This window comes from Panulirus ornatus, chromosome 38 (genome assembly GCF_036320965.1).
Source record: "Panulirus ornatus isolate Po-2019 chromosome 38, ASM3632096v1, whole genome shotgun sequence".
NCBI classification, from domain to species: domain Eukaryota; kingdom Metazoa; phylum Arthropoda; class Malacostraca; order Decapoda; family Palinuridae; genus Panulirus; species Panulirus ornatus.
This window is the reverse complement of record NC_092261.1, coordinates 8,848,328-8,862,936: the sequence shown is the minus strand read 5'-3', so window position 1 is coordinate 8,862,936 and position 14,609 is coordinate 8,848,328. Positions and strand designations below refer to the sequence as shown.

The window sequence follows — 14,609 nt, the reverse complement described above, 5'->3', positions numbered from 1 at the left end:
TGAACTACAAAAGAGAATCAGATACACCACCCAAACCCTCATCACCGAAACGTACACACACACACACCCAGTGGAACGGGTTCATGTCAGGCGTGAAAACAAATTAACCCTGACTTTTACATGAGCGATGAAGGGATTAATGATAACATCCACCGTAGGAGAATGTCTTATCAACGTCCTGAAGTGAAGGCCACACCATTCTTTAAGACCAACAAAATGCGCGAGTTATACACCCTGTATGTAGTTCATACTGAGCACCGTCGATTCGATTCGAGAATATAATAGTGTATTTGTGTCAACCGGATACTCTATTATGAATCTTTATTTTCATGAGGAAATATTCTTACTTTACTGGCCTCGTAGCTCATATGTATCACTTTCTCCCTTTATTGGGTTAAGCATCAAAAGCCTCTTCATCGATGAAGCATTTAAAGCCTCAAGAGAAAATGAGACAGATGAATTCAGTAATCTTAGGAAGAAGCGTAGCAGCGGCGAAAGTGCAACGACACACAAGCAAGACGTGAGGTGGTGATCGCTGCGCGGCAGCCCTGATTCTGCCCCGAGCAAAATTTCGTTTGTTACGTTCTTGTATGCAGGTATGTAGGTACCCCCCACCTACCCCGCTCTCTCTCTCTCTCTCTCTCTCTCTCTCTCTCTCTCTCTCTCTCTCTCTCTCTCTCTCTCTCTCTCTCTCCCTTCGAACACACTCACCATTTTTTTTCGCCTGACAACACGTAACTCAAACGACTCGTTCTTCGGACCTGTACATTTCCCTTAAGTTTACCATCCCCAAAGCCCAACCAGTCACGCTGAGATAACCTCCACTCTCATGCCATCATTACAAAAAAAAAACGGAATGACAGCGATGACAATTTACGATACAATCACAGTGGTAGTGCACGACCGACAGTGCTAATGACTCCCATGCCGGACGTGGTTCGACACCCATACACCAACACCTTTTTATCCACAAGTTGTAAGGGCGAAGTTAACACTGTACAAAACTCAGTCGCAATAACGATAAAAAAAAAATCATACATACCCCTGCAAGTGTACTGATAAAACCAGCATTCCGTCCAACTGATAAAACAATACGTCATGCCCGTTGATAAATGACGATTAGATAAATGATTACACACGCCTACCGCAAGAAAGTACTAATCAACATGACGTTCAGAGGCGTCCAGCCTATTCCCAATAAGTGAATTATAATCTTTATCAAAAGGGGTGCGAGATCTCCTGTAGCCACGTCCCCGACCGAGTGGGTTAGATTCAACACTACTGTAAGAAGGCCCAGTTAGTGTCCGACAGTGAAATACGGTGTTGAGTTGGAATACCTGAGATCTTCGCGGACCAGTGACACCAGTGACAGTGACTGACCAGTGACCGGAGGAGGAGGAGGGTCACAGTTCAGTGCTGCAGGATGCGAGGCGCTCTGGCCCTACTGCTGGTGCTGGGTAGGATACAAGTGTGATACTTACAATCTACCATAAAACACCTGAGGTCTATGGTCTCTACAATACAGGGTTGGCGTGTTGTGTGTCGTGTGTGGGGAAGGTCACACGGTGTATATGTGCTAGATGCTGGCTCTGGGATGAATGGTTCGTACTGCAGCTCAGGAAAGACCGACATGGCTGCATGTTTACGGGAAAAAAATATGAATCAGACATGAACTAAGGCTCATATGTACCTGACAATGCGCACGGAGCAAGTGTTGGTCCTCCATGGCTGTGCCACAAACAATTCAGACGCCGTGTGGCTGTTTTGTCAACTCTTCTTCCCCAGTAGAAATATCTGCTTCGTGTTCTTTCTCGAGATGAGAACAGCGTTCACTGTAAAGGTAAAGAGATAAACAACTGTTAGGAACTCATACAAGCCTTTTACAGAGTTTCAATTCAATGAAACACGCCAGATATCATACACACTCTACACACATTCACTCTGAGACCTTTACAGTAATTGTTGAAAAGAAAAAAGACTGCGAGCGTTCATGATTGGAGAGCTTGTGAGTGTTCTTGGTGGGTGAGCGTTGAAGGTGAGGGTCCAATAAGCCATGTCATCAACCTAAAGAATGAGTGAAAAGTTCCTCCCACAAGAGACAGGTGAGTGAGAGGCAAGGACACTGGAGTTAGCATAAGAGCTACAGTGCCAACAGTAACTTCATTTTTCTTCTTTTTTTTTCCCCAACGAACAATGATGTAGGGGGGGAAACATGCATTATAAGCATACATAAAACACACACACTCAATGTGTAAATACGCTATAGAAAAAAAAGGACAACAGAAACACCAGCAAAGTGATTCAGAAACTGTAAATACTGAAACGTGGCCAGGCAAACGACAGTGATCTGAAAACTAATAACAAGACTCTACATACAAGAGGGACTTTGGCAACTTGAATACAAAGTTTCCCACGATGTCAAAACGGCCCTCAAAGCTCTGTCCTCACTTTATTCCATTCATCCACTACTCATGCAATGTGAATACTTCTCTATATCCTTTCTAACCAGCTCCTTGCTTAAATTCATGTTATGGCCTCTAGCTGTTCTATCTCTGGAAGATATGCGCACCGTTCTGCGCCATCAAGCTGATTTCAAAACTTCATACTTTATCTTGTGTGTGTGTGTGTGTGTGTGTGTGTGTGTGTGTGTGTTTTCTACTTGCGTTACGCAGAGTTGACACTTGTGTTGCCCCGCCTTTTAACCATGTATGTACACACACACAATCTTATGTACACACACACACACACACACACACACACACACACACACACACCAGCCTAAGCCAGGTATCAATTTCTTAGCTCGGCCTGCAGGTAGGATGAGCCACTGGGTTGGCTGTAAGCCCACAGCAGTGTGAGTATACATCTTTCAGCTATTACACGTTACACAAACTCTGACACTTTACTCAATCTAATCCACAACTGTTGTTCACAATGCCATAGGCGGGGCGTCGGTGCTCAGGGCGTCGTCGATCACAGCCTTCAAGGAGTGCACCTGTCCCGCCCTAGACACCAGCCACACCTGTACCTGCACCAGGCCAAGAGGCTACATCGCGACTGCCCCTGTCATTGTAAGTTCCAAGTCTTATCGCCAGGCCATCAGCCATGACTCCCGGATACGAAATACAGCCAAAACCAGAGAATATATATAGATAGACAAATGGATAGATGGATAGATACAGATAGATAGATAAATAGATAGATAGATAGATAGATAGATACAACAAAGCCTGTGGATTGTAACCGAGGAAGAGGCTGCCAAAACAGACACTTCTACTCAAACAGATGTTATTTACTCCTGTGTGGTGTGCGGGTGTTCAACCATTTTCTATGAAATGGGGACATCAAGCGCAAACAGAGGACTAACTGCAAGCCTCCAGCCTAACAGCTTTTCAACTTTTTGGTGACACCATAATTTTAGAATTAACCCTCCGGAGAATATCTAGGAATCTGCAAGTCTTCAGAACAGAAAACTGCTTCAAAGCTAGTTAGCGAATAATCTTATGCCTGCCACGTCGCTGCAAGACGAAACTCAAAACACCTCCACTATTTCAGAGCGATGACGCTCTGCGGTACAACATCGACGTGGGTCACCTCTCAAGCGTGAGCATCCATTTCTCCAGGGGCGACCTGCGCTTCGCCTCGAACTCTTCGTGTTCCGTGACCATCGGCGACCGCCACTTCGGCTCGTCTGCAGGACACCGAGCAAGACGAGTACGCCCTCACCGTGGACTCCGACGCCGTCATCTACGTTGTGCACAGCGACAAACGGTGTCAGTACCGACTGAAATATTCCACGTATGACTTCGGTAAGCAGCGTCTTCCTCTTGTTTTACACGGAAACAAATAACAGCATTCATGAGACCGTCTGAGATAATACGATACACCTTTTAACAGCGTTATCATTATAAGTGATTTGAGAGAGAGAGAGAGAGAGAGAGAGAGAGAGAGAGAGAGAGAGAGAGAGAGAGAGAGAGAGAGAGAGAGAGAGAGAATTTTATTGTTTATTCTTTACGTAGGTATATCCTCCTTCCGCAGTGAAGAACGTGACGACTATCCGCGAGCCGAGCGGCGTCCTACACGCCCCAGAAGATCCCAGCGGCATCTACCAGTACCGTCCCAACAGCCAGTACCTGTGGATCCTGGATCCTACCGAGCCCACCTCCCAGATCAATGTCAGCATCGCGTTCGTGGACCTCGGCGCCCCAAACGAGTTCATCCACGACGAGGAGATGTCCAACTACACCGAGGGAGACTTCCTGTTCATCGGCGCAGGTTGGTGTGGCGGTCAACATGATGGTCTGTCTATTACCAACACGTCCTGATCACCACCACAGCGTGGAGGTCCTTGATCTTTCATGAGCCTTACTTATATCCTGTTGGATGATCTCAATGCTTTCCATGGACGGTGGTAATGCAAATGCACATTAGAAATCAACTTGTGGTTCCTCATACATTCCTATTCTGCTTCATAAACGCTTCCCTCTTAGTCCTTCGGTCAATTATCTGTTCCTTGGCTACGACATTTTTCTATTCTAATCATCCACAACCTCCAGTATCGCTCTGTCCATTTTAGCTGCCTCATAATTAACACATCTTAATTCTTCCCTAAATTATGCAACGACATGTCGAATCATCGAGTAATCTATTCTTTCATTCACGTTCAACTACACACTACGGGTGGCGGCGTCAGGCGATGACATCCTGGGCGGCAACGAGCTACTTCTGTACGGTCGGCAGGAAGGGCTGCAGGTGGTCATCCCCAGCGATGTGGGCCACGTCTTTTTCTACTCCACCACCTCCGTCTTCAACGCCACCGGCTTCAACCTCACTTACACCTCAATACGTAATACAAGTGTCTTTCCTTTAAGAATCTTATTCAGCAATTCTCTTTCCAAAATTACCGTCCTTCCTATTTAGATATAGTTGTATCTAAATGCTATATAAAGTTTATATTTCTATTCTTCACGAATGTATTGAGAACTATGGTGATTCTATCGCTAATATATATATATTGACACACGTCAATAGTTAACTACTCTCTCTCTCTCTCTCTCTCTCTCTCTCTCTCTCTCTCTCTCTCTCTCTCTCTCTCTCTCTCTCTCTCTCTCCCTCTACAAGCTAGCCCGGCTCATGGCAAACTCTAAGCCGAGGTACTCCTAAAAGTAGATAAGTATGCACTCCTTCCTTCCTGCCTTACTCTTACCTATACCTGCCTCTCACCCCCCCCCCCCCTCACTTGTGAAAGGCACCTCTCCCATCCGCAGCCATGGTGACGACACAGACGCCCACCACCACCGCCTCCCCCATCCCTACCAACCTGCCCGAGACCTTCGTGGCCATCAACGGCATCCCCGTCCAGGAGGTAGGCCTTCCTCCATCTGTGGTCACCCCTGTGCCACTCACTGCCTCTGTGTTACCCTCGTTCCCTCGCATAATCTAATTAAAAAAACTGTGTCTGTAATCATTTCTTGGGCTGAGGTAGTGTTCCTCCCTCTCCCACAGTGGCGCGACCACAACGACACCTTCCGGCGCGCTATAGCCAGCATGTCCACCGAATATCTCCACAATATGCATTACAATTACCCGGAGAATGTCACGTGAGTTATATACGCTATCTCTTAATATCTTTATCTTCGTAGACACGAGCGTTATCCTCACTCAGTGTTGCTCATCTCATCTAAGTATAAAATACGTTATTTTTTCCACCATTCGTCAAGGTAGTGCGGGCAAAAACCTATATTTTCCTCAATCTACAATTCATTCTCATATGTCATGATGGAAAAAGTGTCTATTGATAACTTATACCTGACCCTTACATGAGTGTTTTATTTTTCCTCCCCACAGAGCGAATCTGGTGTACATCCACGATATCAAGACATGCCATCCATTACACTGTCAAAGGGACAACTGCGTGGCCTATAACTTCAGCGTGGGTGTGTATATAGACGGTTCAGTTGTTTTCACGAGGGAGGTACTCAGCCAAATGCTGTCGGACCAGAGCCTCCAACACCACATCCCCCAGAATATGAAGGATTGTCAGGTACGCTTGCAAAACGACTGTCATCTAGGATGAGTAACTGTTCTTAATAACTGTCAGGCTGGCTGGTGGAAGCTTCGCTCCCGCTGACTGTCAGTTTGTCGTTTTTGGCTAAACTTGATGGGTAGGATAAATTCACTGTCAGCAAACATCACCTGGTGGTATATAGTTCTTGTTGCTTATGTGTAACGGTGGGACGGACTAAGCTTTACTGTGGGCAGTCCAAGACGGCCATTACTTCTCAACGCAGGTCTAAAAATGGTTGGCTGTCTCACGTCAACTGCGCTTTGGACATAGGGAAAGCAGTCCGAATGGACAGACGGACAACAAATACTGGCGTGTCCCCCTCAGTAACTAATCAATTAGTCGTGAGGCGAGGAGGCATCATGTCGAAAACTATTACATCTACGTAACCTAGGGAAGTATGACTGTCGCCTGACATTAGCATGTACAAACTGGCATCTTACCTTGTGGAATGTCTAAGAGCAACTGTGTGTGTGTGTGTGTTGGCCAGATCTGTGACGAGCACCCGACGGCCACCACCTGGGTGTACATTGTGGTTGCGGTAGGCGTCATCACCTCCGCTCTCGTCCTCACCCTCATCTTCTGGAAGTGCAGCAAGATGGAATCATCAGCTATGTGAGTACCACACCACAGCATGAACCTCTCTCTCTCTCTCTCTCTCTCTCTCTCTCTCTCTCTCTCTCTCTCTCTCTCTCTCTCTCTCTCTCTCTCTCTCTCTTTCTGAAATAGATATGGTCGTTATGGTTCATGCACAACATTCCTGACGTGCAGAATATCTTTAGTAAACACTGAATAACATGAAACTAAATCCCTGTTAAGAGACTTACGCAGTGCAAAAAATGAAACGTGTATCTACGGAATTAACTTAGCTAGAAAATATCCCTGCTGCCCTCAAGCTTTGACCACACCTCCAACTACTACCTACTCCATACTGCACCGTCCCTTAATCATATTCCCAACCTAACCACCTCCTCAGGCGCCTCCCCATCGCCCTTCTATGCTCTTGCTCCTACGGTGATCAGCTCTCACGATACACTGCCCTCATACCTACGTATTTCTTCCGCCACAGGGCACGCGAGCAGTACGAAAAGGAACAGTGGGAGAAACGTGAAGACCAGCGCCGTAGGTCCTCAGGTGACGTGTCTATCCTGGGCCTGGGGACGTCTCTGGCTTCCCAGGGGTCCCTCAACTCCCGCAGGTTCACCATGCCCTTCCCCAAGGTCGGCAAAGAAGCGCAGGACGATGATAGCGAGGTTAGTGAATCAAACCGCAAAGACTTATTATGTACAGCTTTTAGGACAATATTTACGTGAGAACATAACGAAAATAAATTCGTGTAAGAAAAGAAGGGACTGGAAAAGCAATGTATGAGATGTATGAGTGAGGGGGAAGAATACAAGAGAAACTGTGACTAAGAACCACTATAAGTGGGTGTATGAGAAGGGTATGTCTAGTTATGTATGGGGAGTTTTGTGGCTGTGTATGAATGGAAAGATGACTTAAAAATAAAGGTGTGTACAGGAGCAAGTAACCTTGAGAGGGGGGGGGGGGATGTATATGTGTAAGAGTTGCAGGAAAAGCGTGTAGGTGATGAGAATTATGAAGGGAAATGCACGTAATTTTGAGTGTGTAAGGGAGAAAATGTAGTAGGTGAGTGCGTGTGTGATTACCTGTGTTTTGCATGATTTAGTGTGCATGTGATTAATTGTTGTTTTAAATGGTCTGAGTTTTACACTCGCGTTGCCCCCGTCTCTCATCGATGTAAGTACGCCGTCTTGCTTCATGCACACATACACATATACACACTCCCGCTTACGCCAGGTGCCAATTCATCGACCATCCCTAAAGGGGAGGATGAACTGCTTGGGGTTGGTTGTGAGGCGCATGCCCTGTCCACGAAAAGGAAGTAGGGCCTGTTTGCTTGTGATACTTTTTGTGGCTTCTTCCACTATCACACTGCTTCGAAAGGGCCCAATATTCTGGTGCTGTTTGAATTACTCTGCATTCCTCTATATGACACTTTACCATGTTAACACAATGATGTGCTGGCGTTACATTAATCTACAATAATATATGTTGTCTTTCTAAACAGCTACATATTTTTTTATTCAGTTTTATTCCCTGCAAGAGTTCCTCGTTAACCAAAACTTTCCTCTTCAGAGTCTCGACATGAGCGGCTTCAGGGAGTACGACCCAGACGTGGGAATCGTCGATCCAAGCCACTTTGGGTTGGGGAAAGGTCAGTTGGAACCATCAATGTGGGTCGGAAGAAAGTTCAGTTAAGCCATCGATATGGGAGGGACAAAGGTCAGTGTAGGATGGTTAGTGAGGCTGGATCTTGCAATGGAGAAAAGTGTGACAGGTGAGCCCCAATTTTGAGCTACCCATACCAAGAAGGTATGTAATTCAAGCTACAAAAAGGTTAATTGAACAGCTATTTTGGACTATCAATTTGTGGTTAAGACCAGTAAAATAAGCCCCCTAGACTAACTTGAAGTAAGGCCAGGTGGAAACGCGGTGTGACGCTTAGCAAGGTGAGGGGTTACTGCGAATACACACACGTCTTGTATCTCTGTACTTCACCCAGTCTCTAAATATGACTTCTGCATAAGCCAAAACACACACACACACACACACACACACACACACACACACACTATATATATATATATATATATATATATATATATATATATATATATATATATATATATATATATATATGTTCATGCATAACTGTGTATGACCTAATACTTGACCCGGACGTTCGGCAGAATTCGTCAGGGACACGCAAGCCATACACTACTTCACCAATGAAGCTTTCGTATCGGACGAGGAGGTCATCTACCAGCGGGACGGAGCCTCCTGCAGTTACACGGACACCGACAGCAACGACTCTGACGACGGAGGCGCCCTCAGCTTCCACAGCTCAGAGAGGCACAACAAGTATGCTCGCTCTATCTTCCGTCCCTCTTGAATCATCACCCAATGTTCGAAAACCTCTGAAGGGCAGCCCCCCTCTCTACAAGGTTCAGATACACTTTTCATTATCATCATCCCAAACGATTGGTTTCAATTCCTCTAAATCTCCCTTCCGACGTTAAATCCCATATTTAAGCTTACGACCCTCACACGCATGCCTTTTACGATTGCTTACGTCTTAACGACTGCTCCCAGGTCAACCTACGACTCCCAAGGTGAAAATATCGCTTTTGTTGTATCCATGAGAGTACAGCGGCTGCCAGGCGCAAAATGAAACCAAGTTATAGATATATAACTTTACCCCACCTCCCACCCAATCACTATCCTTATGACATGATCATAGAAGAATTAGCATCTCAATATTTGTGAAATCAAGCTACAAGGAAGCCCAGGTTATGAACAACATTGAACCTACGAATGATGATCAGTCGAGTCAAATGTTTTCCGAGTCTGATTCGATAACGGAAACGTCCTTCATAGTTTGCTGACGTAATAAACACAGATACATCCATATGGCAAAATAAAACTCTTTTGGGTAAATTTCATCATCTTATCCTCTTCTGGAAACAGACAGAAGCATGATACTATACCGGTAGCAGGTATGTATCAAGAATAAATATTTAGAAAACGGAAAGTCTAACACACAGACACATCCTTCATTTTCATTTCCTATGGTTAGGGTCAATGTTCTCAATGTAGTAAATCATGGGGCAAGAATTCTAAAATAATGTCATGGTGAGGCTAGCCAGATGAATTTCATCAATATACCCACAACACACAGCATGCTCAACAATTTCTAAATCGCACATCAACATGTAACTCCATCAAGTGAAACCATAGTCCTCATTCCCACCAAAAAAAATTTAGCAAAAATTCATTGCCAAGTAGTTTCTAATCTAGACCGCTGTTCCTTGGCAGGCAACCTACGAGGCAGATCATCGTACCGGCGGACGTACACATTACTGCCGACGCTGAAGAGACGGCGCTGTAGACCCGAGAGGTGATGGCTCGATACGCTTAAAACCCGAGTGTTGCAAGCTCTCCCGGCGGAAACTACCCACAGGCGTTCTACATGAGCCCTCCTCACTTGGCGGACAGACGCACGTCAAGGTTTTTCCATCTCAAAAGACGACTCATGGATGGCATCCTACACCACATCCTTCAATCTGCAGGAACCTCATATGGGAATGACCGACATGGCGTCCACGTTACTATTGTCTCCTTGAGGAACACACCAGAGAGGAGAGCGTGGTATCTCACCCTACACAGCTCAGTTCTCCAACCCCAAACAATCCACGGAAGACACAGCCACCACATGTGGATCCTAGGGGTCGCAACTCTTCTATGGCAAACTACTAATTTACGTTCATTTTGAGGGCTGTCAGCCGCGAAGAGTAGATACAAACACCAGCTGTAAAACGCAAGCTTACCCGCAATAGCTGGTCGTTGCACGTAACTCAAACATTCCTTACATAATACTGGTAGTTTAACCATAGTTTGTCTCCCGCTGTATGAAACACACATCACCAGGAAGTAACATAGTCCTTTGCATAATTTTTGTAACATGAACTTTTGTTTATCATGTATACAGAAAAATTTCTGTAACGAGACACAATTGTTGTGCGATCTACAACACTTGCAATACCCCTGACGTTTAGCCAGCCAGCTGTTCCTTACAAACTAAAGGTGAGGGTGGTCGCATTAAGGAACATTAAAGATGCACTTGGGAATTCGGGCAAACGATGAAAAAACTACATTCAGATTAATGTATGAAGCTAGACTGAATTTGTGTACATACATGTTATTTCAAGCTTATTATTAATATATATGTGGATCATATTTTTTTTAAGCTCACATCACGGAAGCGCTACACAGACTGATTACTTTAGTGTCACTGTGAGACGTGAGTGGCTGCTCACAGAAACCATGATAATAAGGTGCATAGTGAGCGGTTACGACAGAGAGCCAGCGACTAGGCGTCTATATAAAGTCTCGTGCCTTTACATCAATGATTTATATCCTCTTTAGAAATAACGCTCTATAATTTTACTCGAGTAATATTAAACCATATTAATCGGGAAAATATGCAAATTAGATAAGGCAAGGCTGACGATATGATGGGGCAATTTTTTACCATTTTCACCCAACCCGTGATAAGTCACCGGAGCCAAGCGTCCGAGTCATTTACCTGGGATGCCTCTCCAGTGATATCTTTTTTTATTCGAGTCTGGACCAAGATATATATACCTGTCTTTTGAGGACAATTAAAATAATCCCGTTAGTTTCTTTAAAGTGATTATCATCATAAGGTAATGTATCAGTATTCTGAATAATAAATGAATAATATGCCTTTTTCCTGATAATCTTATCCTTTCAGCTGAGTCTAGCCTTTTATCATTTCATCATTATTACTACCGTCAATTGTGTCACCATCTTTATTGTTACTATCATCATCTCTCTTAACAATCAGGGTTGACAGAGCAAGTTAGCCACAATCCCTAACAAAGGTGATGGGCACAAAGACTGCTGAGGGGTGAGGAGGATGAGAGGCGTGCAAGGAATAGAGTGAATTGGAACGATGTGGTATACCGGGGTTGACGTGCTGTCAATGGATTGAACCAGGGCATGCGATGAGTCTGGGGTAAACCATGGAAAGTTTTGTGGGGCCTGGATGTGGAAAGGGAGCTGTGGTTTCGGTGCATTATACATGACAGCTAGAGACTGAGTGTGAACGAATGCAGCCTTTGTTGTCTTATCCTAGCGCTACCTAGCGCGCATGCGGGGGGGGGGGGGGGGGTTTGTCATTTCATGTGTGGCGGGGTGGCGACGAGAATGAATAAAGGCAGCAAGTAGGAATTATGTACATGTGTATATATGTATATGTCTGTGTATGTATATACATATAAGTATACGTTGAAGTGTATAGGTATGTTTATGTGCGTGTTTGGACGTGTATGCATATACATATGTATGTGAGTGGGTTAGGCCCAGTCTTTCGTCTGTTTCCTTGCGCTACCTAGCTAACGCGGGAGACAGCGACAAAGTATGATAAAATAAATAAAATAATTAAATGAATAAATAAATAAATAAATAAATAAATATATATATATATATATATATATATATATATATATATATATATATATATATATATATATATATATATATATATATATGGGTAGACTCGATCGACCGCCTCAGTCAGGATTCCAACATGCGCTCGACCCCGGGCGGTCCGTGAATGCATAACGGCAAGCGACGCTAACCGTACACAAATAAATAAACAATTACATATCTTTATCATTCCTGTCTCAATAAGCTAACGTCAGGAACAGATGTCTAAGCCTTCGATGCAAAATCCTTGACTGGATCCTTCTTGGGTTCCTACATTTGTAAAGAGATAATACAGGAGGGAAGTATATCCAGCCTCTCCCTACCCCATCCATACCTGACCCTCAGTTGCCCACTACGACAAACGAGATACGTGAATACAGTAATAATAATAATAATAATAATAATAATAATAATAATAATAATAATAATAATAATAATAACTAATTGTAATGATAATAATTCACTGATCGCCAACACACCTTACACAAGATAGTGTTATAAGGCATATAACATCCAGGATGTCACACACATACATTCACATCTGGTGAACCGCAATCAGAATCAGTGGGCTCAGGGGGATCGTGGGAAAATACGCGTAAAACTATCTGGCAGCGGTGGGATTCGAACCCACGCCTCCTCAGAGACTGGAGCCTAAATCCAGCGCCTTAGACCGCTCGGCCACGCTACCATATTTATATTGAGGAGTGTGTCTGTTTCTCGCTTTGTGAAATAATAACCAACCGCTCAACTATGCTACCTTATTTACATTACAATGAGTATCTGTCTGTTTGTTGGTCTGTGTATTAACTTTCTGTCCTGTTTGGGATGCTGGTTCTACTCTCGCGGTAACCGGTCTCTTAAACTTTCTCATATATCATACGGTTTTCAAACATATACACGGTTTCCTATTCGTCCAGTACTTATATGCTGTGAAAGCATCTCTTTGCGTCTTTTTTTTAACAAGTTTCTTGCTTTGTTTCAAGTTACGTGCTCTTGTTGTTCTATCCCTGTAATTTTCGATGAACCATTTGTTGTCTCCGTCATCACACTGCTTCACAATATCAAAGGTTGTGATAATGTCACCCCTTACTCTTCTCTCTTCCATGGGGAATAAATTTTAGGCCTCTAAACCCTTCCATATAACACAGCTCTCTTAATTCTGGTATCATCTTTGGTGCTCTCGTTTGGACGTTCTCTAATGTTTCTTTGTGCTTCTTTCAGTGCGACGGTGACCAGGTTTTGTCCTATCGCAGGATGATGTGAACTGTATACAGATTTCATTGCTATTTCAGCATCTGCAAGCATGGTTTGTCTCCTTTACTCTTCCCCAAGATGAGATTCTGGCAACGGTTTAGGAACAATGTCGACTTCCAAGTCCCTCAAACACAGATCCCTGCAGCTTATCTCTCAAGTAAAATTTATATCAAGACCTTATTTCGCAGCGTTCCATTAATATTCTACGTTTACGCGGGTTGAATTTCAAACATTGGCGCGTTCGTCTAGGTCCACTTGTAGCTGATAAAATCCTCCACGTTTAAATTCCTGATGGAATCATCCTGGCATCATCCGCAAACATAGGCTCCAATCCTTCTGGCAAGTCATTCACGCAGAGAACCCTATAACATTCCACTGTTGACTTCAACCCATTTCTAGAAGGATTCTGACAATATCCTCGCTCTTTTCTGCTAAAATAATGTTCGCTAATTTCTAACCGAACACCCAGCTTATTTACGAACCTCCTGTGGTAGAGCGTCAAATGTTTCCGGCAGTCGAGATAACGACAATCTACCTAGCCTTCTCTTTTCTCTGTAAATGACCCCCCTCTTCCATATACATCTCCTTTCCCTAAAACCGTTATTGCCTCTTTGGTAGTTTCTCCTCTATATGAAGACGTCCATTTGCTTCTTGATTATCTTCTGTGGTACTTTACAGGATGGTACATGTATTATCATTCACTTGCAATCGTTACTCAGTAACATTACATACGTGTTCCAGTTATATATTGTCGCTCAGTATGCATTCCTTTCGCAGTCTCTCTCCCATGTATCAATTGTATCATTTGAATGTGCCACTATTTCCTGTAACTTATGGTTGTCTTTCATGAAGATGGCCAATCCTCCTCCTACTCCTTTGTCTTCTCTTTCCCTCATATATATATATATATATATATATATATATATATATATATATATATATATATATATATATATATATATATATATATATATATATTCTGCACTGATCACGTTTACTAATTTTAAGAGGGATATTAAATAGTCCGAAGCTATTATTCCTTTTTTTTTTTTTTGCATATAACTCAAACTGCCATTGCACGTGCTGCAACAAGTACAGTAACAACTACGATGAATAACAATTAAAGATTTTTAGCCAAGGTATGGAGAGTCTGCAGTGAAACTTGGTAATATCAAATAATACGGACGCAAGTTTT

General features: G+C 43.7%; 1 protein-coding gene and 1 non-coding gene across 2 annotated transcripts; one reads left to right on the top strand and one right to left on the bottom strand.

Annotated features, from left to right (window-relative positions):
• Nucleotides 1-1,299: 1,299 nt before the first annotated feature.
• LOC139760888 (uncharacterized) lies at nucleotides 1,300-11,395 on the top strand. The gene is made up of 13 exons (XM_071684629.1): nucleotides 1,300-1,457; nucleotides 2,944-3,071; nucleotides 3,556-3,809; nucleotides 4,039-4,275; nucleotides 4,694-4,846; nucleotides 5,268-5,365; nucleotides 5,506-5,600; nucleotides 5,848-6,043; nucleotides 6,555-6,679; nucleotides 7,134-7,317; nucleotides 8,225-8,303; nucleotides 8,839-9,010; nucleotides 9,965-11,395. The coding sequence occupies exons 4-13, from the start codon at nucleotides 4,233-4,235 to the stop codon at nucleotides 10,035-10,037; spliced, it is 1,218 nt and encodes a 405-aa protein (XP_071540730.1). The 5' UTR covers nucleotides 1,300-1,457; nucleotides 2,944-3,071; nucleotides 3,556-3,809; nucleotides 4,039-4,232; the 3' UTR covers nucleotides 10,038-11,395.
• A 1,371-nt stretch (nucleotides 11,396-12,766) lies between these two features.
• Nucleotides 12,767-12,848, bottom strand: TRNAL-UAG (transfer RNA leucine (anticodon UAG)). The gene has a single exon. It is a non-coding gene; the product is annotated as a tRNA-Leu (tRNA).
• Nucleotides 12,849-14,609: the final 1,761 nt, after the last annotated feature.